Below are 27,536 nucleotides of genomic sequence, written 5' to 3' on the forward strand. Positions count from 1 at the left end.
TGTAATATAGTCAACACTCAGGACTTCAAAAGTATTATGCAAGTGGAATTATTTTACACGCTGAAGATCACTCGCGAAGGCATTCCATAAATTGTTTGCCAGTATTTTTAATTAATCTAATTAAATTAATTACCATGATACATGCAGTGTTTCTTTTGTTTCCTTCCTTTTCCTGTTTCTCTTCACTTCAATTCCCTGTCTGATGAGCTTTCAAAATGTTCTTCCATCTTTTTCTTTGGATTTCAGTAAAACAATAGATTGTAGTGTAACTTAGTGTAAAAAAGAAATTTATGTGTAGTGCCTACAAATCAGTTATACCTTTTCTATAGTGTTCCATAGCCTTGGCCTACCTACCTTGCCTTCATCTTCTGATTTTTTAATTTTTTAAAATTTAGACAACAATATTAAATGATGTTAGATGGAGAAGCAGAACCATAAGAAACCCTACACATAGCATATAAAGAACTTGAAAGATTTAGAGCAAAGCTGTGAAATGGACTCAAGAACATGTAGAACATGTAGAAGCCACTCAAAAAGTGTAAAGAACTGTCAAGAGAAGTTAGTCTGTGGAGTTGGAATATAGTTATTAATGTATGTGTACCTCTTCCTACTATTAACTAAATATAATATTCTGTCACCCTCTAGTGGTGGGTCTACAAAAAACAATTCTGATGGTAGTGATAAAAGAGTTTTTCATTGTGTCCGGTAGGAGCCATTGTCAGAAGTAGGAAATATTAGACTTCCTTATTTGATGGCCTGTGTGTATTGATTAGTAACTACATGTATCTATAAATAAGTGTATCTAGCAACCTAATTAAATAAGCAAATTGTCTCTGTTGTCTTTAAGCAGATTGTCCGAAGAAAGCTTTTAAAAATGATTTCCCAGCTCTTCCTCTTGGATAAGGCAAGATCAAATGGACTGAATACCAGCCTGCAAAGTTAGGGAGCATGACTATTTGAAGTGTATTTGGAGTCCATAAAACCCATACTGGCTTATTATATTCCCTCTTTCTTACTTCCTATCTTTGCCTGTAATAAAAGTGCTGCCCTTGTCTAAGACTGTATGATGCTGCATTGGACAGATGCAATGCCTATGCATGAAAGCAGTAATTGTGCCTGAAATAGTAGTGTAGCTTATGCATCACAAATTCTTCTTGATATATTTGATGGTAAAGCAAAACAAATCAAAATTTTTGACAGCACTTATACCATCAGCTTCAGCTGGACTTACAAAACCTGGCGTTTCTGACCCAGCCTTAGAAAAAGCTGAAAGTGCACTATGCTGAAAAATAGCTATAATGGGTTCATTTATCAAGATTCCCAGTTACTGATAATATTGATGTGCTTTAGACTAACATTAGACAATTTGGCATCAGATCACATATGATTTAAAGTGACTTGAGTAACAGCAAAATACTTGGTCTGAAACTAAAGTGTTGTGCTTCCCTCTGGATCAGAAGATAGTGAAATGCACAGAAATCTAACTGACAGCTTGACACAACTGGAACTGCCCCTCTGATCACTTTGCAGATACTCTTCTCAGAGGTAAAGCAATATAATTCATCTCTGTCCTGAGACTGTACAATTCCCCTTAACATAATTCAGGATTTCAACTATTACGCACTACTAAGTATCCAGTTCCTCTGTAATTTTATCAGTATGGGTCATGTATTCATCACTTATGTGTGGACTCGGTATTGCCCAGTAATTAAATTGGTTCACTGTGTCTTTGTAGTCACAAGTGAAACATAGGTACATATAGTATATATCAGTGTGTCACAAAGAGTGCTGCTAAGGCTTTGTGATACCTCCTCGCCAGGAGGAACTATTTAACCAAGCTGACCTTAGGAACTGTAGGAGAAGTTGCCCCTGCTCTGAGCAGGCAGAGTTCTCCAGCTACACTGTAGAAAGGCAGAGTGTTTTCATGGGGGAGTGATGCACTCAGTAAAACAATTTTCTCAAGAAAAACCACAGACACACATCTCCTGTTATATGTGAAGAACCCAGCACAATGAAGGGGAGGGTCCAGACCACACCTCTGGTTAGCTAACTTTTGGAAGCTGAAATTTTGGCAAACCTGACAGGTTCAGTTCCCACACTTATGAGATTATCTTACAAATTTAAGTGGGAAGAGAGGGGGGAAAAGTGCTTTTCATATCATTATGAACATTAGATTAGTATTTTAGGATTAATAAAAAAAAAAAAAAAAGGTAGATTGTGTACCAATTTTCAAGTTTTATCCTTTACTATCTGTGTTTTTTTTATGTCTGCATCACAATACTGTGAAAATTCATATAATACATACCACAGATGTGTACGCTAACGTGAGCAGAGCCAGGCAGATGCAAAGATTTGCATTTGTTTTAGAGTATACATTTAATTTTCTTTAGATTGCTGGAGAAAATAAGTGTCTTTTGCTAATGGAACTGCAGTTTTACATAGGAAAAATGAAGTTATCTTCTTCATCTTTATCATCGCAAGTAACGAACCAGGTTCAGTAACATGCATGGAGATGGATTGTTGCTGGTGCTACATCCTTCAGAATACAAATAGGTTTTTTTTGACTGCACTGACCCTAGAATGCTGAGAGTAACATGAAACTTACTCTGACTTGTAAACTGAGCAAACATGACATGGAGGTGACCGAATAAGGGCATATATGCATATTTCAGCCCTTGTTTTGACAAAGTAATTCCTTTTTCCAAAGGGACATTTCTGCCATTTTTTTTCCAGCATGTTTCACCTTCCACTGGCTATCAATCCCAATTTGCTTAACTGCAAATTATGATTCCCACCATAAGTACATGGGAGTTAATTCTTAAATTTTCTCATCATTTATTTGAGCACACAGAGTTAGCACTGAGAAGACATAAGAAAATTAGGGTATGGAAAACAACAAATTGGGAGCAAATCAGATATAACAATACGTGTATATTAAAAATAAGAGTATTCATAAAATGCATACCCATTAATGGAAAATTTTTATTACTACCAGCCTTAAAAAATCAGAATAGACAATAAAAATTTTGAAACTGTGCATTTTCTATTCTTCTATGCAATATTCTTCAAACTGTGGTAAGATAGTTTTCCTCTGTCTAATGAAGTCTAACATTTATATAGACATAAGTTAAAACTGGATTTGAAGAAGTTTATGAACCCAATTTATGGAGGAAGTTTTGCTAAAAAGTAATGTTATTCAGAATTTTCCTTTTTTTTTTCTGCATGCATGACTTATGAAAAATACTTCATACAGGTCTAGATAGCATTTCAGCACAGAATACTTCACAATAAAAGCAATTAGTACATTTAGTCAGTGCAGAAGAACAACTGCATGAGCCTCTTCACAGTGTGAGATGTCCACTGATAAACCAGCATTAGCAGTTGTCAATGCCTATGTTAAAGGACACTGAAATTCTTACCCCTGCAGATAGGAGAATGAGGCACTGCACAGGGAAATCATATGTCAAAGATCACTGCAGACTTTTGCCAGTACCCACCCTCTTGAGTCTGTTTTCAACTAGGCCAGCAAATCTGAGAACAATAGTAATGAATGTTGTGTGAATAAATGTCGTGTGAATAAATAAAGACCAGGCTTGGTCTTCTTTGTTGTGTAATTCATTAGGTCAGTGATACCAGTTCCAAGTTTTGAAAAAGCAAAATGTCAGACTAGATCAGGAAGAAGGGGGCTAACCTCTCTTTTCGTGGTGCTGAAGGAAAATGTTTCAGGTAATGGTAATCAGTGTTGGTCTAGCATGATAACCAAACTCCAGGGCAGGGACATTTTGATTGTCCAGGTAAGTGTTTCCCTACGGTGAGATTCTTTAAAAACTAAAGTTCTCCACTATCCTACATTTACAGAACACTGATGTTGGCAGATACTCCTTTTCTTCAATCTACTCTAAAAAATATTGAGAAAGGTGTGCAAAGATACATTTGGACAGTCGAGTCTGTAAGTAGGTGAACAGCAGCATTTTGTGGCTTCTAAATATTGTCTGTTTTTCATTTTTCCCACCAGAGCTACAGTGAGCCTGTTGATGTCAAAGCCTCCCCACAGCCTCAGATGATGAATTCAAAGCAGTCAGTGTTTCATGGGTCTGCCCAGACTCACTCAGCACTGTACCTCAGCTCCCACTACCACCAACAACCAGGAATGAATCCTCACATCACTGCTATGCATGCCAATATCCCCAGGAACATAGCACCCAAGCCCAACAACCAAATGCCAGTGACTGTTTCCATAGCAAACATGGCTGTGTCCCCACCACCACCACTTCAGATCAGCCCTCCTCTGCACCAGCATCTCAACATCCAGCAACACCAGCCAATTTCAATGCAGCAGTCCATTGGAAACCAGCTACCGATGCAGGTCCAGTCTGCTTTACATTCACCAACAATGCAGCAAGTAAGTTCGAATTTTTTAGCTGTCTGGGGAACTGGGGAGCTGTACTTCTACAGAGTTCAAGAACTGTGGTTTTGCAGTCTGAGGGTTTGGTCTTTAAAAGATGAGAGGAAATGAATGAGTTTACCTAGGTGATGGGAAGCATCCATTGAACTGCTTGTGCTAGCAATGACATTCATCATGTTTGTGTCTCCCTGACCAAATTCAGGTGACATCCTCTAAATAGGAGTGTCGGTCCATCTGCAAATCTAAAATTATATAGAAATAAAAGTGAAATGTTAAGAATTATGGAAAACAACTTGCAAACAAAGGGCAGGTATATCTAGAAAATGTGCACACATTATTGTAATATGTACTAGTAGCTTTCGCTGAATGTGACTTGTAACAGTTGGACTTTGAAGCAGCACAGGTTATACACGTTAAATTAAATGTGCATGAGTAAGAGCCTGAGGCCTCCAGAACAGGACCAATGTGGAATCTGGAGAAGGGCCACAAAGGTGATCAGAGGGCTGGAGCATCCATTCTATGAAGACAGGCTGCAGGAGTTGGACTTATTCAGCCTGGATAAGAGAAGACTCTGGAGAGATCTCACTGTGGCCTTCCAGTACTGGAAGTACTTACAGACAGGAGAGAGACCAACTTTTTACATGGTCTGATAGAGAGGACAAGAGGAATGGCTTTAAACTAAAAGAGGAGAGAGTTAGATTAGATGTTAGGAAGAAATTATTTACGCAGAGTGAGGGTGGTAAGGCACACACACAGGCTGCCCAGAGTGATTGTAGATTCCCCATCCCTGAAGGCATTCAAGGCCAGGTTGGCTGGCTGGGCAGCCTGAGCTGATGGGTGGTAGCCCTGTCTGTGGTAAAGGGTTGGAACTAGATGATCTTGCTGGTCCCCTTCAACCTAAGCCATTCTATGATTCTGTGTCTTCTCCAGAATTGCCAGTAGGCACAATTTACTGTACATAATTAAAAATCTGTCCTTCATTATTGTATGAATAGTACAGTAATGACTAGTGAAAGATGTAATGCAGATATTGGATACTCTTAAGGGTTTTGTACACGCACAGCATACATCATCATAATTATATGAATTCAAAGACTTTGGAGTTATTCCAAATCATTTTATACAACAAAAAAGGTAAGATAATATGAATCTTCTGATGTTGTGCTTTACCAAGTTGCATGCTTTTAGCATATGGTGTGTATGTCAGTTGTTTGAGAGGACTTTCACTCATCTGTGAAATGTGCTGTTTGCAACTGAGTTACATCTATCTTGAGAGAGAACAGAAGATAATAGTTGTAGAAAACGGATGTATAGAAGTAAATCTGTAGACCTACTCTATGCTACGTTTTGCTTTACTAAGTGCAAGTACAGTGAAGTGAGAAATACTGTACCTCTGTGTTCCTGCTTCCCACTGTTAAATTCATGAAAGCTTAGCTAATATTTTGGCTGAGTGATAATGCTTAGTCAGAAAGTCTGATCCTTATAACAAAGAATCCACAGTGAGATATTTTTGAGCTTCACTCAAGGTGAAAGGTGATTACCTGCTGAAATGTCACACTGGCAATCTTAATTACATTTATCTTAAGCACTATGAAACATCTGCAGTTTATAAGTCAGTTTATATATCTTATGGCCCTGCTTCTGTTTCACGGTACTACACTTCTGAGTTCTGGAAAATCTATGTAATTTCACGTTAGAATATTTGTACTATGTGTCTCATATTCTTTTATTTTGGGAGGGGCATGAAACAGTTTACACTGTTGATAAATTGAGTTTAAATATAGAATCCAGTTCCTTTAAAGAATGATACTGGCAAAGACAGAGAAAAAGCTATGTTAAATTTTAAAGCATGAGGTGTACTACCATCATTATAATTTCCCTCATCTTGCAATGATGATACCCTTTCTAGTTACTCAGGTTTGACTTTTTCTAGTCAAGAAATGGTAAAAAACATTGTACCCATGAATTTGTACTGCATTAGAGTACTAAAGACAAGAAATTATAAGTTGAATGTAATGGCCTCCTTTGGACTCAAATGCCAACAACTTTACATCTCCACTTTGCTTGAAATTGAGCAAACACTCTGCTGATCACAGAGCATGTAAACAATGCAAAAGATAATGGAAAAGACAAGCAAGCTCTCCAAATTAGCCCCAGCACGATGACAACAGTACAGGGTCAGCAGCAATAAGGACAAAAAGCAGGCGTAGCCTTACTCTGCATGGACAGTCCATGGCAAGGAGAGGGGAAGACCCAGTGTGAGGCTGTTGTCCCAGTAACACAACTTAGGCCCCTCTATTTCTTAAAATGACAACAAAGAAGAATGGGAGAATAGTCTGACAAAGCAGAAGTGATAGTAGTATGTAATTCAATGTTCTTTCAGTTCCTCTTCCTTCAGCTGCTTGGTATCCTCCATGGTGAAGAATCACAGAATCATAAAGTCATTTTAAGGTTGGAAAAGACCTCTAAGATCATCTAGTCCAGCTGTCTATCTACCACCAACACTGCCCACTAACCCATGTCCCCAAGTGCTACATATACCCCTTCTTTAAGCACCTCCAGGAACACTGACTCCACCATCTGCCTAGGCAGCGTGTTCCAATGCATTACTGCTCTTTGAGAAAAAATTCTTCCTACTATCCAACCTGAACCTCCCCTGGCACAACTTCAGGCCGTTCCCTCTCATCCTATCCCTATTACCTGGGAGAAGAGGCTGACCTCCATCTCACCACAATCTCCTATCAGATAGTCGAACAATAAGATCTCTTCTGAGCCTCTTCTTCTCTGGACTGAACAATCTCAGTTCCCTCAGCAGCTCCTCGTAAGACAAAGGTGTGGTTACCCCAAGCCTTTTCCAAAGGCTCCAGTAGCCATCCAATTTATGTGAGCAACAAGAAACTAATTAGCATCCCACTCCCTGCAGCACAACTTGCAACAGGAGATATTTTTCCTTTCAGAAACACCACCGCCCTTGGCAAACAGATGAATATACCTGAAGAAGCAGCGGGGTAAATTTTCTCACGTCATACTACAGCGTGAAGCTTAATAGGCAGGAGAGAGGTGAAATGTCAACAGCTTGCTAGTAGTTTCCTCCTGGAAGTGTTCACAGACACACCTTTGCAGAACAACAGTTGTGCTTTAGGAATCTTAGAGGCAGCAGCCATAATTCCCACAATGATAGGATATATATATATATTTTTTTTCTAACCTCCATCTTTGAAATAGTTAGTGGCTTACTAGAGTAAGGGTCAATGGCAGTGGCAGAAATATGGTCTGATATTTGGATGGTCCTGTGTGGAGCCAGAGGTTGGATGATCCTTATGAGTTCCTTCCAAACTGGGATATTCTATGATGTGCTTCTGTGCTTCTACAGATCTCTGCTTTCTCTTGGTGGCTGCAGGAGGTTTGCTTACTTGTTTTCTCCAGGAGAAGAAGAATAGTTTCTTATTGAAGACCCGTTTGTAGCATGTGTGCAGAACTGCCAGCTCCAAGGCAAATCACATACAGATGCAGAGTCCTGGCAGGCAGGGACACAGCTCTCCAAAACAATAATGCATGAAATTCACAAACTCTTCTTCTGTGTGCTGCTTTGAGGAAGGACCGACAAGAAGTGCTGGCCTGGGGAGTGAGCTCTGCCCACACTGCTGGGAGGACAAGGAGCTGATCTCCATCAGCTCTGCAGGGAACAGCACATTCTCACCCCTTCCATCAGCCTTCATCTGCACATGTGCAGCTGCCAAATCAGGAGAGGCTGCCAGCTCTCAAGGGTTCCACAAAAACTGCAGAAGTTCGGTCGCTGCACAGTTTCTGTTATTTTAAAATCAGTTAATTCTGTAGGGCATGAAGCTGATGCAATGAATCCAAATTCTTCTAAAATGCACAAGACAAAGTAAACTTTATGTATTAGTTTGTTGTTCATAAGCTTAGCAGTTTTTTTCTATTTCTTTTAAGTAGTCCTATGTTTAATCTAAATAATTTCTGTAGCACTTTTTCTCTATTCATTCCATTCCATTCCAAACCAGCTAATGAAATAAATCACATGGAGACTCTGCAGACTTTTGGGGTACTCATTTGCAGTACTGAACCTTTACAATGTAAAAGTTGACCTTTTAGTCCTATTCTCATACTTAGATTGAAATTAGATCCTGATATTGAGCATATTTAACTTCTAATTCTAGAACACGCTCTATTTTTATTAAATATTATTACAAGGAGCTGTGTAAAAGTTCTTCTTTGCTAAAGGCAAATCCATTGTGCAACAGCTTTTCCTTCATACTCTTTTGACACATTGAAAGAATCCTAATATATTAGAACACAGGGATATATTTTTGCATTAAATGCTCATACGAGTACCTACTAAGTGTATTTTTTAACTGATACAGAGTTCTTTCTCTCCAGTCTGTTTCATAGATTTGACAAGATGTTTGCTTGTTGCTTACTTTGGATTAAGTAACGTGAATCTTCACCTGTTGTCATTCAAATCATGATTTCTCCAAATTTCAGACTAAAGCAGCATCTGAAGCTGCATCCTGTTTTCTTTGAGATGTCATTCTGAGCATACCCCACTCTCCATCCAGATGTACTGTGCTGTTCTGTGTAGAGAAGAACGAAACCAAGGATTTGCTCCATCCCACAAAGCCTGTCCATAAGGAACACTTTTTTAGTTGCCCTACTGGAAGCTTTCCTTCCTTGTGTAAAATCTTTCACCCGTGCATTGTGGTATGGCGAGTCCCATTACAGTCTCTGTCCCACTTTGGTTCATGGGTAGAGCAAGCAAAACTGTATTCTTAATGTCTAGTAACCATGGTTGCAAGTGTCTGCATAAGAAAGAGGCAGAAGATTAATGTATGTCACATTTTATTTTATTTTTTATTTTTATAAATAATAACTCATTTCAATCTAGTTCAGGGTGTTTCTTTTCCTTTAGAAAATAAATGTATACAGCAAGGTGATTGCATAGCCTGCCAAAAATAATAGTCTCATTTTTTCTGGTATATGTTGTATACAGTAAACTCAGGAACCTGCTGTATTTGTCCAGATTTCTTCCTCTTTTTTTGTTATACTTTGTCTTCGAATGAGGTCAAGAGAAAAAAAAATCATTAATATCTGTCAACTTCCTTTATAACCTTAAGGAAAAATCTTTGTATGATATCACACAGACAGATTTTCAATTTCCTTGTGTAATAAACAGATGCTTTAGGATTTGGATGTAATTTAAAGGTTTAAAATATCACATTGAGATTGATGAATAAATCAGTTGTGAAGACAAAAACATTGATGCCTGTTGAAAATACCTCTCCAGACAGGCAGGAAATGAAATTAGTTCCCAGTAAAGTGTGGAGATGAGGATCACTGTTTAGTTCTGCTGCAGGCTTTTTAGTACTTGCTACAGTGGCACAGCGAAACTGCTAGGGCTACAGAAATCTAATTAAAGAGCAAATGTCCCTCCTGACATCGAATTAATCTTTATCAAGTTCCCTATTTTTATTTCAATCTGGAACAAGAAAATGAAATTTAAAATTCTAGGCATGTTGCAAAACAGTTGGTGATTTTCTCTTGAGCATTACAATGCAAAAACATTCAGCATTGTTTAATTAGACCTCGAAGCACTCGTTTTCTGAGCACTTTTTATTTCATCACTGTTTGTTAAGGGCTTACATAAATCATATACAAATATTTACTACGAGCCTGGTACAAGGCTGGCTCCCCGTCTTGTACAAATGCACTGTTTCAGAGCTGTTTCAGAGCTTTTGCTGCTGATGAAAAACCTTAAGTAATTACTGTTTACATTTTAAACGTAATCCTAGATGATTGGTCTTTCATACTGAGCTCAGGTCCAACATTTGCTCCCTTTGCTCTGTTGCTGGTAGCCCCCCCACCAGACTCAGTGCTGGGTGGTGCTGGGGTCCATATCAGTCCATATCAGTCCAGTCTAAGTGCACACAGGCGCGCTGGCATTTTAACCAGAGGGCCGTCTTCCCACATCTAAGCTGATCATTTGTCCTAAGCCCGAAGAAATGGAACCTGTGTTCTCACTTGAAGAACTTCATTCTTGCAGCATGAGCCTCAGGGCCTGCTCTGCAGTGCTGCTCAGCTGCTAGTCCCATTCAGTGTTGTTCTCATACAGATGACTGTTTCATGAAGAATGATAAGAGATCACTCAGGGACTTTGCTACCTAAGGTAAACCCAAGTGCCTGAGGGCAGACCATGTTTCTGTGGTTAGTTTCCTCTTACAGCTAAATTAGAAAGGCCTTATGGGCAATGTTTTGTATAAAAACTATGACAGTGATATACAAAACCAATTTTTCTGCCTTGTAATTACACAAAACTCCAATTAAAGTCATTGGGAAGTCTGCTCAATTACAGTTTCCTTTGGATTAGTTGCAGGCATGGGGTTGTTTATGCAGCCTGATGTGCAGCCTGATGGCGTTATAGTTGTGAGCAGTGGATTTTATTTTATCTTATTAGCAAGGCAGTGTATCAGTTACACTACAGCTAGATGTTGAAATCAGTCCTGAACTTGTGCACTACTAATGATCTGTTTCCTGGCTCATCAAGGATAAAGTGAGGTACCTAGATAATTTAAGACATGAGGTGTGAGTCCCTTCTCCACATGGAAGAGACTACAGATGAAAGTAGTGATCAAAGTCAAAGAGGGTTGCCAGGGCAGCAGTCACAGCCCCAGGCTGCCAAAGTTCAAGAGGAGTTTGGTCAATGCTCTCAGACATAGGGTTTGAGTTTGGGTGGTCCTGAATGGAGCTGGGAGTTGGACTCAGTGATCCTTGTGAATCCTCCAAGCTGAGATATTCTATGGATCTATGATTAATTTGTAGCCTAGGCTAAAATCTGTGGTCAGGATAAGCAGAGTAAGAAGATGGCAGCGTGCAGGGAAGATGTGAAGAAAGAAGGGACATTTTATATTTGAAGGAAGCTCATTTTGGAGGAGGGAGGTGAGCTGGTGTCAAATGAGAATACTCATTCATCTTGTATAAAAGGTAGTGTGGCTAAGCTAACCTGCATCGGAAAACAGCTCTCCCCAAAATTCCTATCTTAAGAAACCATACTTAAACCACTGTATTTTTAAACTGAAAGCTATGAGCTTTAATCCTATTTGCCCTATATGTGGACTTTGGACAGAAGTGGATTTTCAAACTAAGTATCCTGGATCAAGTTCAGTCTCTGATTTAGCAGCTACACATCTCACCTACTTGCCTGGGAATTGTGTGCCACTGCCCCAGGAAGGAGGTTAATTTTTGGTGTTTTTCAGCAGTTGCTTTTGTACAGCATTCGCATGCTTTATCTAATGTAGTTCTTCTGACTTTACAGGAATATGATGTACATTTATGTGTAACCAGGTACACTAAGGCAGTTCTTACTAGTCTTGAAATTTCAATCACCCTCCTGGTTTCAAAACAGAATATTTAAAATGATATAGTCTAATATATCAAAAGAGGAAATTTAATGACTTTTAACATGACAGATATTTTAGGGAGTGAGTTAAATCTCTCTTTGTAACTTCCACTTTTTTCTCATCTTCTTGGTTTCAAAAAGCAAGTTATTCTATGCTACTTTTACTACAGTAGTCTAACAACTGTTAAAAAGCTTTGGCTGAATTTCTGTTTAGTTGAGAGAGAAGTACAAATAAAAGAAGCAGCAGATGGTCTCTTTGTGACTGAATGAAGAAAAAGAGGGTTGAGAACAATATGTGAATAGGTGTAGTCTAATAAAACAGTCAGCCACCTGCTGCCTACGTCCTTCAAAAAGATTCTGTTGCGTATTTTGGGAATTAACAACTAGTTTGTGTCTTTACAGCCAATCTGAATGGATCCTCTAAGGTGCAAGCAGACCCTTTTGCCCCACTGTTGATTGAGTTGTTTCTCTTCTGTCCCTTTTAGTTCCACTCTGTGACAGTGTAAAAGCTAATACCGTTTTGGTGCCATTTATCTCTCAAACCAAAGAGTTTAAAACTTAGAAAGCACCTACACATTTTCACTGTTTCAACTCTGAGAACTTGAAGTACACCTGGAAAGGAGACCTTCTACAATTTTGGAATACATACCTTACTTTTGTTGTTTAATACACACAACCTGTTGCATGATTTCCATACACTTAATGCACTTGCTTTCTCTTCTAGGGATTTACTCTTCAGCCTGATTATCAGAATATCATCAATCCAACATCAACGGCTGCACAAGTTGTTACCCAAGCAATGGAGTATGTTCGTTCAGGGTGCAGAAATCCTCCAGCACAGACTGTGGACTGGAATAATGACTACTGCAGTAACGGGTAAGCAGCCAATGAATGCCACCTTGTGTCTAGCCGCATTCATGACATGAGTGTCTAACAGTTTGAAAATAGCTTTGTTGCCTGTTCCCCTTCAGTATTTCAGTATTTCAGAAGTTTATCTGTGATGACACTGTTTTTGTTCAGCAGTTGGACTACTGTGGGAGAATAAGTTCTCAATACATACATTTATTAGAGATTTTTGTCACTTTGTTGCAGAACATAAGTTTTGGTTTATGACAGTTCCCATTCATTAGAAAAACCAAACTGAGATCTTAGGGAAAAAGCGTAAGAAATTCCTATTTAAATTCCTATTCAAGAGGCAAACATAGTAAACTGTTTCCTCCAAATATTCCATTGCCATCAGTGCAAACAACTGGTTTGGGTCATGGAAACCCATGTCAGGGAGACAGATGGGTGATGTATAGGGATACAAGTCACATGGAAGGAAATAAGATCACATCAATTTTGCCAGGAACAAAATATCATACATGTAGGATCTCTGTGCCCCTCTCAGGAGGTTAGAAGCCCCTTCAAAACCTCTTCTTGTGTAGTTTTTGTGGAGTCATACTGCTGTATCAGGAGCTTCCTGGAATCTTCTAAGACCCTGAACAGAAAATACCTTTTGAGTTTTAAATAACTGGTGTTATGCCTTGGGAACACATTCACCAGCCTGAACTCTCCTTGATCTTGGCATGAACACCCAAGGCAAAGTCAGATAAAAGCTCTTGGCTGCTACCAAGGGTCAAATCCAGCCCAGACGACCAAGCACAAGGTAGAACTAAAGACTGGTTTCACCCATTACATTTACTCAGACTCAGGATTACACTTGCATTATTGTTTTAAAGTATTTCTGGAACACAAACTAAACCAAAGAAAAATCTTTTTCTCATTATCACATCTGAAAAATGTTTGGACTAAAACTGTTGACAACAGGGCAGATTTTAACTAGTGTTCTCAGTGGATTCACGCTCTCTGCCCTGTACTTTTTGCTTTTTCCTCATGGCTTGCCCTCTTGTTCAGCAGAATGGTCTCACCTGCCTGCTGTACCACCTGAATGTGTTGATCTGTGCTGCAGACTTTTGCAGGAGCCATGCAAGTGGTCCATAACCACCTCTAGTTTTGATTCCTAGTGTCTTCTGGAAAAAGCAATGTCAGATCATTGCCAGCAGTGTTCTCTAAGTGTCCACCGGGCATAACTGCTATCAGCACAAGCTTGCTCTGAGAAGACTTTATATATCCTATATAGATTTGTGTATGTAAGGACTGTCTGCATGGACTTAGCCTAACTTGGCTTTGCCAGTGCATTGTATGCTCTGTGGTAATCTTGGAATCCAAACCAAGTAAGCCGTAGAGGTGTGGAAGAACGGAACTGGTGTCTGGGTTTTGGCAACCAAGCAGGAGATGAAGAGTAGAAGTCTCACCCAGAAAAATCTCTGCACTGTGAACCAAGTGCTGTTAGTGATACTTCTACTTTTAATGATATATTTTTTTCTGGCTTATACAGGCTATTATTATAAATTATGGTTCCTTTTTGCTCTGAGTTGGTATGTTTCAGCTGAAGCTGAATCCTGTCAAGAACTGTGAAAGTGTGCATTTATGAGAGATCTCCCATAGAGCCAGGAAAAGCTAGTTGTGTTGAACTCCACCAGAACCATCTGGTGCTCCTTTGCCCACGCTTACCTGAAGCTGCCAACATAGCACATTTTGGTTACTCCAGGACTAATATCATAGAATTGTAGAATCATAGGGTCGTTTGAGTTGGAAGGGACCTCTAAAGGTCAGCTGATTCAACTCCACTGCAGTGAACAGGGACACCTACAGCTACATCAGGTTACTCAGAGCCCCACCCAGCCTGACCCTGAGTGTCTCCAGGGATGGGTCATGAGCGGCTGGGAGCCATTTAAAAAAATGTTTTTATTACTATTACCATGGTAATACAGCTGTCCTCCAGTGATGTGCTTGGAATTAATGACACAGCAGGGTTATGGTTCTTTTGGGGAAGAACATGACTAAAAATTTGACAAATTTAAAAATCAGATATGCTCTTTTTCTCTTTGAACAGGGGCATGCAGAGGGACAAAGCACTCTACCTTACCTGAAAATCTGAAACACCTCTCCTTTCCACTGAGGAATGCAGGGAAGTCTTTTCATCATGGATTGCTTTATGCAGTCAAGGCAGTTCTGCATTTTATTACAAAATACAAGTTGCTAAGCACTTAGGACTATCTGAGCTTGTGGGTCACCCACTCTGGAAAAATAGTCTTGCTTCTTTCTTTTTCTTTCCCTCCCCCCATTTTGTTTCTCATTCTTTCTTTCTGCTTTCCACCCCCACCCTGAGATTCTGTAACGGACATTGCGTTTCTTCTTCCCCGAAGGAAACTTGGACCATTCAGATTTTATGTTGGTTTTTGCTGTGAAGTGCTGCGATAGTAACTGCCTTAGCAACTGTAGATGTCTCGGATAAAAGTCCTGGATTTTCCATTGTTTTTTCATAATGGGTGTTTATATGAAACTACTAAAGACTTTTTAAATGGCTTGATGTAGCAGTCATAGCAAGTTTGTAAATAGCATCTATGTTACACTCTCCTAGAGTATAAAATGTGAATGTTTTGTAGCTAACTGTAATTGAAACTGGCTCATTCCAGTTTATGGATTTCACAAAAAGGGTTAAATTGGCAAACATTCATATTTTTACTTCATTTTTAAACAACTGACTAATAGCTCTATATTTTCAAACTATTTGGAGAAAAAAAAAAAAAAGAAGTAAAATATTCCCAAATGATATTAGTTAAAATATTGGCTGTGTCTCATGAAATAAACACAAAAACGAGAGGGAAACCAGTGTTGATAAACAGCAAACACATTTATTTTGTACTGCCTAAAAACGCTTCTTTTTTAAAAAGAAAATCACTTTACGTGTACTGGTTAGTAAATGTCATTAAGTCCTTTTATGTATAAAACTGCCAAATGCTTACCTGATATTTTATTAGATGCAGAAACAGATTGGAGACAGCTAAATTATAATCTTTACATATGGCTATGTATTGTTTCTTCATACTGTGTCTGTATTTAATCTTTTTTTATGGAACCTGTTGCGCCTATTTATGAAATAATAAATATAGGTGTTTGTAAGTAAATTTGTTAGCATTTTAAAGAGGTTTCTTTGATGCTTTAACTTTTGCTGGCACAAATCGTTCACAGTTGATGTGAATACTTTATTTAGTTTTTACAGTGACATATATAACGCCAAACCTGCTTTTCTGGCAGAAAATGAAGGTAACCAATACTTATTTCTGTATTTCTTTGGTTGCTAAGGGAAGAAAATAAACAATGGTATTTTAAGTAATTCCCTTTTTAAAGTGTTGTAGCAAGAAGTCACCCAAAAGTAAGGCTTGATCCAACAAAACTAACTGTATAAAGCTGCATAGTGCTGCTTCTTCAAACTTCATCAGTTTGGATTAATTAGTCAAGTGGAATAAAAGCGTTACCAACAGAAATATTACCCAGTATGCTTCAGCCATTTTATTATACAGGCAAAAATTCCTACAGTGTTTTCAGGAGAGTATCACAAATATATCCTGAAGTGAAAAGCGAGTTAAATAGACACAGAGAAAGGGATTAAAATAAATAAATAAATGAATGAATGAATGAATGAATCCAAAAGAAGGCATCTTGTCAATGCTTTTGATCAGGGAGAGATCTGAAAATGATTTTCTGGATGATGCTGGATGCCTGTCCAAGTAATAGAGAGTATTGCTGATTTGTGTTGTCCACGGGAAATGAAGAAAGCAACTCAGAATTAATATGAATTATGTAATGCCATTGATTTAAAAAAAAAAAAAAAAAAAAGGAAAACAGAAACAAAGGTATGTTTGCTTTGGAATGATTTCAGGCAATGTACAGTTGAAATCACTTGGCATGTAATAACTAATAAATAATGCAGATCAGATTTGATTACTCAAATGACTGTAGCTGAGAGCTCTAATTTTCCTGTCTTTAAACTGTATAAGAACTTGTGATTAAATTCACAGTTTATTGTTTGTCTATTTAGTACTTTAGAAATATACCAGCACTACTAATTACCCAATGTCTTCTATTTATTATATTATAGCAAACTACATTTTCCACTCATATTAATTTGAAAGTGAGAAAATAATTACTGGGAATGAGAAAAATCAGCTTTCATTTTGACAGGCAGTTTTCTTTTTTCTTTTACAGAAAAGAACTGTGTTATCTCCATTTCTTTTAGAGCAGGCGCACAGTCACATAAAGTTGTTAATTTCAATATCCAAGCAGAGTTCAAAATACAAGAAAACTTTAATGTAAATAAAAAAAAAAAAATTACATCATGAATAAAATACTTATTCTGTACGAACCTCTTGCTAGTTGGTGTCTCTTGGTCTGTAAGAACTTAACCTGCCATGTATTTACTCAGCACAGTACAGGTCCTGGGACCTGGGTGAAGTTCTGTGCCTGGACTCTGTTGGAATGGGACAGGTAAGCTGATATAAAATCATAGAATTGTTAAGGTTGGAAAGATGACTGAGATCATCTAGTCCAACTTCCAACCCATGCCTGTGACTGCTCTAGACCATGTCACTCAGTGCAACACCCACTTTTTCCTTGAAGACCTCCAGGGATGGTGACTCCATCACCTCGCTAGGCAGCCCATTCCAATAGCTCACCAAATAAAAATGATTGCTTTGGCCTGGGTTGTACTAAAGGCACTTTATTCCAAAGGGAAGCTCCAACTTTTATGCATACATGTCAGTTCTTCCTGTCAGAACTCAGAAAAAAGCAATGGTTGTTGGTCAAGGGCAAACTGCTGTTTGTTTTCATCTTCTTATTAACAGATAAAAGTGGTTGGTAAGTGGAACCCCAAAAGTCGAGGCTCTTCTTTAACTAGGTGAAACCCCATTGGAGCTGATGAAGAAGTACCCTACCCTTTGATGAAGCACTGGGGCTTAGGCATTGCAGTAACATGTACTGAAGTCATAGTTGTAAGTCACCTTCTATCATAAAGATAATAACAAGGAGGCATGGGAGCAAAATAACCTACGCATTGAAGAAACACAGTAATGGCAAATAAATACAATAAAGACATCTGTCAAAATGATAGGAACCAACGGAAAGAATGGCTGCTATTAACTGAAACTAGTATTTCTTTTCTGATGTTTTTTACAAAGTGGTAGGTGAAATGCAAGGTTAGCAACGTAGGTGCTCCAGAAGATTGAAAGCCTGTCTGCTTGCACCAAGCTAAGCAGAGGTTTTGAGACAGAAAAGAGCTCTGTGAGTTTACTCCTTCTCTCAGGGTGCCTGTTCTGGTGGCACCAGCTTACTCAGCTCACAGAGCCTCAAGCATCTCAACCAGCTGATCCCCCCAACCACAGTCTCCAAAGGGACTTCCTTCCATTCCTCCATGGGCAGTAAGCAATTCAGGTATTTGTGGATGGCCTCAGCCATTCACAGTGTAGCAATGCATTTGTGCGTTTGTGTCTGCTTCTGTAACTCACCGAGCGCTATCTCCTGATTGCACTGGCTGATCTGCCAAATATTCCCTGCAAGGCTCCTCTGTAAGCAGGAAGCCTGTGGTAAAACATCTCATTACTGGAAGGCAAAACACGGCCTTAGTACCTTCCTCAGCCTTCTGAGACTTCATCTCAACCTCAGCTACCACTTCCACAATTGCATCTGCCTGTTTCCTACCTGATCCTGTAAACGTGGCACAGAGAGTTCATTCCGTGCTCTGGGGAAATTGAGTAGTTAAACCCTTCTTTCACACACAGTGGGAGCAACAGCTGAAATTGCTGCATGGAGCCCATACAGGAACTATTCCCACTTCCATTGATAAAAGGTATTGAAATAGACAAACAGCCATTACCTGGTTAGTTATTTATTTGGTGTCCTCAAGTATTCTTACTTTTTTAAATAAAGCCTTATTTAGCATGCATTAAGGTATGGCAGTGCTGCAGGAGGTACTCAGCACCTCAGAGAACACAAGTCATGCTTCGAGTCAGGTCTCCCAGTCAGCACTTGCTTTCCTTTGCAAAGTCATGTATTTTATTATTACCCAGCAGCGCATTAAATCACAACTCAAATGTAGTTCCTATTCCACCGGCAAGGGGACAAGTGAGAACAATGACTTGTAACATTTCAGAGTCTGTCACAGTTACTGCCTAATTAGAGAAACCTACTAGCAAATGTGCATCTGCATGGATCCTGCCACTGTCATCATTTCACATTCTATTAGGGGCTTGCTGCGATAGACACTTTACAAAGAAATTTCATTCAGTCTAATACCAAGCTGGCTAACATGTAATTGGGTAGAAATAAAACACAAGAGGAAAGGAAAGAGAGGAAGGGGAAAGGAGAAGGAAACCTGTCTATTTTGAAAACAACCTCTGCAAAAAAAAACCCACAAGTGCTGTGGAGAAGATCCCTACCCTCTGACAATTGCGTGTTTACAGCGAGCCTGAGCATAATTGCTCTGATGGGCTGTCAAGGAAAAGATTAATTTGGCAAAGATTAGTATTGACTTGCTGTTTATTAAGGCTTTTAAACAGCTGTATCTGGCAACATTCCTGTAAGTGCCTGTCATGTCTGAAATCAGGCTCACACCCGGGTGCTTGCCAGCTGTTGCTAAACAATCTTACCACTTTGAGTATCTTTCTTCAGGCCAAACAGCACAAGCAAAGCATTGCCAAATGAGTCTCTCCCATCCTGTCACTATTCAGGGGCCCTGAAAGCTCAAATGTCTGCTTGCAGCAAGATGGCGGGGCCGATAGCAGCCCACAGAGGCAGCGGGTGCTGCTCCCCACAGGCCCACGTGTGGAGTCAGGGGGCTGTGAATCCCAAAACGACAGCGAGGGCATCTGTCTCCCCATTACCTGCCACCAAGGTCCCCCTGTACTGCAGCAGGGTTTCAAGCGGTTCTTCCCCAGCTTCTCAGCAGGCTGTGGTGCGGAGAGCAGAGGCAGGTGGAGAATGCGTGCAGTACAGTAGGCACCATTAATGCTTGCCAAATGAGCCACTGTTTTCTTCTGTGATTTTTTTTTTTCATTTCCTTCCCAGACTGCTGATAAACAAAAGTCATAAAAGCCGTGCACGCAAAATATCCTGGGTCAATAGAAACCTGTAAAAGGAAAGATGTCAGCCGTTGTTTTTGTTATGTTACTTAAAACGGTTCGGCTTTCACTGTAGGCTTTAGGAGCTGGTTGAGAAACAAATAATACCAATGGAAAGAAGGATAAGCGGCTGCAGCTAAACGCCAATACAAATAGCCATGTGTTACAATTAAAGTTGATTTGGCCTTTCCAATAGAAGGCTGATTTTCTGGGATTAATCTTGACCTTTTCAAGTCGAATCAGGCTGAAATAAGTTGTCACAACAGATGCGAATTTTGTTTGCAGAGAGCAATTGCAATCCAGTAACCCTTGGAACATGAGCATTTTCCAGGCAGAGTGCTCAGGATGCAGACGGGGGATAGTGGATGCGCACAGCAGGACTCCAGCACTCAGAGGCATGTCTAGAGGCTGGGCATTTAGGTCAGGGAAAAATTCAGAGTGGAAAACAAAGTACTTTTCCTTTTAACTTTGCAGTTACCAAGTAGCACACTGCGCATACAATCCCCTTAAAATCCCCTTAAAAATAAGACATAGGATCAAGGATAGGTACATTTGTAAAATGCGCCTTTTAGCTAAATTGAGCATGGGAGTGGGGAATATTCTGTGTTTCACAGCAGGCTGGAACATGTTTTGTAATACAGAAGCCTCTGAAGGTTCCAAGAATCACACATTTAGAGTCTGCTTTAAAGCAGCTTTCTAAGACGTTTTGTGTTACAACCTGTCTGCTTCTGATATTTGTTTATTTATATATTTATTTAAAAAGAAGAAAAAAAAAAAAAAAAAGAACTGAAGTAAATACTCAGCCTTTTCACATGTGGAGATCGAGGGTCAATCTAGAGAAGTAGATAAGCCTGAAGTCTTTCCACGTTCAGCGGGGGCAAATGGGCTGTTCACCTGCACGGGGTAATGCAGACATTGTGGCAGTACAAACCCTCTGCATGCACTGAGCCCACAGGTTGCTTTCTGCACAACAAAATGCTGTTTGTGTTTATGTCATCAGCACAGAGAATTGTTAAACACTGAAGATGCAAGATAAATTTTTCCTGCTGTCTGTATTAGCACTGCATACAAACAAGAAGTTCCAAAGTTCATTCAAGAGCATGCCATCACTTCAACAGATTAGGCATTCTGATGCCCTAATTAGTAGAGTAAGTCTTCATGTTTTGATACTTACTTCTGCTTCTGCTCAGGGTTCTGAAATAATGAGCTGAGCCTCCCTGCTTCATCACTGTTAGTGATTGTGTTAAAGAGATGAACACTAAAAAGAGTAAGTGATGTGCCCAAGGACACTGAGTAATTTAGTGGAAGAGTGGCCAAGATCCAAGAGTTTTGCAAAAACTCTTTGGCTTCATTCCCAACTGAAGTTCAACAGCTGAAGCAGCACTCAGATACATGAGGTCAGCTTTATTCAGGGGAGATTTCACAAATAATAAATAGGGGGAGGTTTCCAGCTCTTGCTGGTCTTCTGGGTTTTTCTACTTTCTCTTCTTAAGTGCACAATGAGTGCTATTTTCAAAATTATCTGTAAAGTAACTTTTAAAACTTCGGAATAATAAAAGAGGAAGTAATTTTTGGTTTCAAGTTGCTGGAATTTATATTAAAATTCCAAGGCTCATGAAGATTATTTTAACTGTGCTGTTCTTGAAGGCCTTTATTTCTCTCTCGTTCTCTTTGCAGAATTTTGCCTTAGAACCTGGTCAAATCCTTTTCCTGCCTGACATTATTCATCAGATTTCTCAAAGTACAATTGCAGGTGTATATATATTTCTGTATGTGCACACAGAGGAGACTCGTAGGTCCCACAAGTCAAGTGTTATGACAGAATGTAACTGTCCTGCTGCTCAATCCCCAGCAGAAGTTGCCCTGTGCAAGCACACTGGAGGCAGCCACACAATGAGGTCCTGGCAGCAGACTGTGCTTCTGTGATAAATGGGAGATGGATTTTCAAGGCTATTTCTAAATTCTCAGGGGATATCAAAATCAGAATTAGGATATCCTGTCTTCTCGTACTGTGAGACCTTTGGACTGGGAAGAAATCTGAGCACAGGAATGGGAATGACTGGACTAAATAATCTTAAAGGTCTTTGTTAATCTTCATGATTCTGTGATTCTGTGAAAGGTGATCTCAGCAGATGAAGAACACTAACATACTGGAGTGAGTCCAGCGGAGATCACCCAATGGGCAAGGTGGGGGCTGGAGGTAATGCTGAGGGCACCAGGTCTGGATAGCTCTCAGGGAGAGGAAGCCAAGAGAATATCTCATTACGATCTGCATATGTGATCTGTTTATAAAGAAGACAGAGCCCAAGTCTTTCTGGAGATGCACAGTGAAGACAACAGTCACAAATTGCAGAGAGGACAACCCTGGCAAGAAAAGGAGAAAAGTCACCAGGAAGGAGGCAAAAAACTGAAATAAGAGCCCAGAGGGGCTGTGGGATTTCCATCCTCGGAAATATTCAAAACTCAACTGGACAGCCCTGAACAGCCTAATTTGCACGGCCTTTCACTGTGGGGATGGCATGGACAGGAAAACCTCCAGGGACTCCTTCCAACCTACACTAGCCTGTTTTACACAACATCCCCACACATGGGATAGAAAGAAAGCCAGCAGAACATGGTTACTTGGCCCTAGTTTGGGAAAGGGAGGGAGAAAATCTTTGTTGGTGGCTTCCTGTTGTAACAACCCGTATGCTATAGTAAAGTGTACTGTTTTGAACTTGTGCAAAGTTTTGCACCGGTTTTCCATGTGCAAAAAAAAGCAGAAGTGAATGTCATTTGTATCTGACTTTCCTGTTTGTTTCCTGGATGTTTACTTAAGAGGAAAAAAAGAACTCCCAAGCAAGAAGTAAGTTTTAGATCACTTTTCTGAAATGAATTTAATCTGCATTTTTGGGAGTGCAACTTTCATGCAAAGACAAGCAGGAGTGTATCGGTTGCCAAAGTAAAGCCGATCAGTTAAATCTTGGACTCAGGGGAGCAAGGCCTCAGATAAATGAAGGGAATATACAGTTTTCCTTTTTTCTTTTCTTTTTTTTTTTAAGGTACAGCACTGTGAGAAGCCTCTGGTGCTTCAATACGTGACTTTACATTTTAATGCTTTTCCTCCACCAGATGGTTTAGATAAAACCTATTAGTTTCATTTGTGCGAATGGTTTCATACCAAAATATGTCTATTTTTAAGATTTTTGCCTCAAGGCTTGGATTTTTTTATTTTTTTTTATTTTTTTTTGAGAAGTGGAGAAGTTTTCACTAGTATCCAATGCTCTAAATCATCATCATTCTTATCATCAAAAAAGATACACACCAGAACGTGGATGATGAATCATCTAAAAGAATTTACGTCAAAAAACTGCATTAAAATTACTTCATAAATTTGATTTATGCATCTTTTCATACAACCTTTGCGTGTTTGCAATTTTCTATGAGCTTAGTTATGATCATTTCAATCTCTGCATAAGTACTGTATATGCTCTGTCAAACATAATGAGTCCAAGCCTTTATCTTCCTTTTTTGTCTTGATGTCATTACTTTGGAGAATACATTCAGTATGTAGAAACTGGAGATGGTTCACTACTGGAAACCTTAACTGCCAGTAGAGGCAAATCCACCCCCATTTCTGAAACTAGGGAATTCCCCCAGCAATGAAATGAATGTGGCTTTGCTACACAAGTGCTGAAAGGATGTTAGGAGGGCGTACACAAGTAACTTTAATTCCTTGGAGTTTATCATTCAAAGAGCGGGTTTGGAAAGCAGACAAGGACACCAGAATCCCTTCATTAAGGCTGTCACCCCGTTTGATCCAGAACAGATGCTGTCAGCTGTTTTCCCTCAGCTCAGCACCCCACTGGAAATAACATTCCCATGTGCCCTCAAGATTCAGGTTTCTGCTGTTCTCTTGCTGTTGGACATTCAGAGAACCTGAGTGCATGTAAATAGAAACCACTCCACGGAACAAAACTCTCCATGCAACAAGGGGATTTCAGTCATGAGTATATTGGTTGCAGGATTTACACTACAGCAGCAACACATTGACAGACTGTGACTTCGTGTATACATCACTGTATTATTATAGCTGTTAGGATGTTCAGGAGGTTGCAATTAGTGAGCATCAGGGTGTGTAAGCCCCCTGCATGGTGCTGCCAAGGCTAATACATGTCAGTGCCTACAGGCAGTGGTGGAAAATAAAACATTTCAGTGAACAGAAACAGGAAAATCTAAGCCAGGGCAAGACAGACACAAGGCCCTGTATTATGGAATGAAAGTAGGCATAATCCGTGGTTCAGGAATAACTACTGATCCAGGAGTTATTTTTGTGTTATTTCTCTAGCATCAAGAGAACAATGTACATATCAAAATGGCAAATGAGAATGCTGTTGAATTTTTTTCTCTCCAGATAATGCATGCAGATAGCAACACTTCCCTTACAGCTGTGGGCAGGAGCTGGGGCACAGGCACTGTCATGGTAGACAGCCAGGGCTGGAGGAGAGCTCTTCCCCCAGTGTGCCTGCTGTCCCACAGGTGGGTGACTCTCCATCAAAGAGCAAATATCTTCTAGATGTCCTCACGGTGCTATGAGATGTGAGTCCATTTGCCCAGATCAGAAATTAGTGAACTCCTTTTTTTACTGATGACACTCTGCTTTCCACCTGACAACAGCTAAATACTGTTTATTTCTTTTTAGGTCACTTTTTTCATGTCCCTGTGATGCCTCGAACCTGCTTGCTGCCCTCCCAGAGACCAGACCCTGGAGCACAGCCAACATTGAAATCATGGGAGATACCTCTTGCAGGATGAAGCAGAATCTAGTAGTAGTCTTTTAGGAAATTGTTTTCATATCCTGGCCCATCCTTCAAGACAGTACAAGACCCTTTTGCCTTGGAGTCTTCCAACCAATGGCAGCTGGACTGTCCAGCTCACTGCAGGTGAACCAGCTAAGCAGGAAAGCATCGGGGAACATCCAGGAGCTGCAGAGCTCCTGGAAGTGGCTGCCACCAACCTGATCCTCCCAGCCACTCCTGCCCACATTCAGCAATGTCATGTGAGCATGTTAACACAAGAGTGGTTGGAAGGGTAGACTATCGAGACATCTCCTCATTTATCCACTAAATTTCTGAATTTATCTCCAATCCCTAACTGTAATTTGAACTCAGTTGCAGTTGGGTCATGAGCCACTGTTTACTCTTTTCTTCACCCTGGCCATCATATAAAAAAACCATCCCTATAGCTGGGTGAAAACAGAAAAAGAAGCGGACCAATGGTATGGAAATTTTTCAGTGCACTTCTTCCAACAAGCATACCTTCCCTTCCCCCACTGCACTAAGTAAAGGAACTCTCATCATAGCAGCAAATGAGTACGATTATGATTTTGCCATAATGAATATTTGTACCAGGGAAACAGATTCTAAAAGAATACTGTTCATCCAGTCCAGTCAGGGAAATTGTACCCAAACTATGACCTGTGTGTCCTCAAAGGAGCTATGACTTGAATTACAATTACTATTCATGAATAAACTGTATATCAAGAAACAGTTAGTTCATCTCTCTAAACATCAGACTTATGGTGAATATTTGCAAACAGAAAAAAAAAAACCTCATATGAATAATTTGTTGCAAATGATTTGCTTACATTAGTCACTTTCCAAATGGTTCTTTTTATCTCATTCAGGAAAAGAAATATATCTCAAGATCATCGTGCATTTCCCAAAATTAATCGGAGTTCTTCTTGAGAGACATATGCAAGTCAGGAAGCCTGAGGCGCTCTTCCAGTCAGACATGATCCTCTGCCACTAAAACTGAAGGGACTTTTGCCGTTGTTTTGAATATAAGTAAATTTAAAAGTAGCAAATAATAGAATGTAGAATTTTGAGTGAAGTGAAAGGCAGAGTGGTGTTGAATGAATGTGTTAATGTCATCAGCATCTTCTTTCAAAAGTGAATAGATAGATAAACTAGATAAAAGCACATAAGCAAGTACTTAAAATGAATTAAGCTGTGTTTCAAGAGAGGGCTGAAATTCCCCTTTGTCCTCAAAACAGTGTCTTTTATTCCTTGTCCTCAGACAAGCCAGAGATTTCATTTGCCTCAAACAAAGGAAGTGCTCCCAAAGGAATAAGCATCCAATTTGCAGTATGACATGTGAGTACTCCACCTGCTTTGGGCCAAGCAGAGAAACAGCCTTTCTTCTGAGGATGATGCTGCAGCAAGATCTCCACGGGGATTTGAAAAATTACAGGCTGCAATGGCTGCTGGATATGAGAAAGATCAGCCTGAGAAAAGGTAAAAAAAGTAACACAGGTAAATGAGCTGTATTCCCCTTCAGCACATCTTCAGAATTTAAAGAGTGTACCAACACTGCCAAATGACTTAACTCACACTGCGCTCTTGGGCCCTAATAGCTATGTTAAGAATCAGTTCGAATCCAGGTTCTCTCTTGGAATGTAGTTCCTCTGAAACAGAATCATAGAATCATAGAATCATAGAATCACAGAATCACAGAATCACAGAATGGCCTGGGTTGTAAAGGACCACAATGATCATCTAGTTTCAATCCCCCTGCTATGTGCAGGGTCACCAACCACTAGATCAGGCTGCCCAGAGCCACGTCCAGCTGGGCTTTGAATGCCTTCCATACATGGTTCTCCAGCACTACCTCTATGTGCCTTTCACCCCCAAGGAGCCCAATCCTTCCCTCCTTCCCTTTCCCACTTTATGCTCCAAGGAGCTATACCTTCTCCATTGGGGTTTTTAGCCCCTCTCCCCCCCGTGGCCCCCGCCGGGGAGGGGGAGAAAAGGGGAGGGGAAAAAAAAAAGAAAAAAACCCAACACCTTCACGCTACCTAATCAGTGCATGGGGGATCTAGAGTACCACAGGGACACTGAGGACACCGAGCTGAGGGCAGTGGGGTGTGGATGCAGACTGCCTGGCTGACAGGAGTACAGGAGTCTGGTCCTGGGCAGAGGGACTGGGCCTTCCCAATGGGCTAATGGGCTTCAGCATCCCCTGGATCTCTTCTGTGCCTCACATAGCAGCTTGCTGGGACCAAACGGACCTTCAGACAACCTTGTTTGGACTATATGATCTTAGTGGCCTTTTCCAGCCTTTATGATTCTATAGTAAGCACTGTGAACAAAGCATCAGCCATACAGTAGGCTTGGTCTTTACCAAGCAGAATAGGCAGCTGAAATTACTGTTGCTTATCCACCTTTGTTCAGATCTCTGTCTATTCTAAAGTTGTATACATATATACAGATATATGTATATACAGTGGAAAAGGACTTTTACTATCAATTTATAGTCTCCAAAATATCTCCTTGAAACAGTAAGAACTATTTTGCCAATATGATAGTGCTTTTCTAATGTCGCTTGTGCCAAACATATTGTACCTGTTAAATCAAACTCTGGATGGAAAAAAATAAAACCACTAATGGGAAAGTATAATAGATGAACAGCAAGGTTATGCATTTGATAGTTTCCCACTGTTGAGTATTATTATCAGCAGCACTATATTCAGCCATGTGAATTATCATCATGATACATTTCATCTTATAATAACAAAAAGATTGTATTTGAAAATTCTGATCAACACAAATTATGCAGCTCATAAGTAATTCCTAATGTATGTTTTGTCTCATTCTGTGACTCCCATCTATAGTGATATCTCAATTCCTAAGCACTGGGGAGTCTGCTGTGAGTACTAGGAGAACCACAGTCACACCAGCAG

The 27,536-nt window shown here is 39.9% G+C and overlaps 1 protein-coding gene across 2 annotated transcripts in view; it reads left to right on the forward strand.

Moving 5' to 3' along the window:
• TOX (thymocyte selection associated high mobility group box) overlaps nucleotides 1-16,997 on the forward strand; it is a 218,823-nt gene extending 201,826 nt beyond the window's left edge. For both annotated transcript variants that reach the window (XM_042809062.1, XM_042809063.1), the window contains 3 exons: nucleotides 4,016-4,402; nucleotides 12,541-12,692; nucleotides 14,755-16,997. In XM_042809062.1, the coding sequence (XP_042664996.1) occupies nucleotides 4,016-4,402; nucleotides 12,541-12,692; nucleotides 14,755-14,791 (576 nt within the window). In that variant the 3' untranslated portion in view covers nucleotides 14,792-16,997. The remainder of the gene's footprint in view (nucleotides 1-4,015; nucleotides 4,403-12,540; nucleotides 12,693-14,754) is intronic.
• Nucleotides 16,998-27,536: the final 10,539 nt, after the last annotated feature.

The sequence above is a fragment of the Centrocercus urophasianus genome, unplaced genomic scaffold (assembly GCF_019232065.1).
Source record: "Centrocercus urophasianus isolate 14NV4802_14NV808 unplaced genomic scaffold, USGS_Curo_1.0 seq_11, whole genome shotgun sequence".
Lineage (NCBI taxonomy): Eukaryota > Metazoa > Chordata > Aves > Galliformes > Phasianidae > Centrocercus > Centrocercus urophasianus.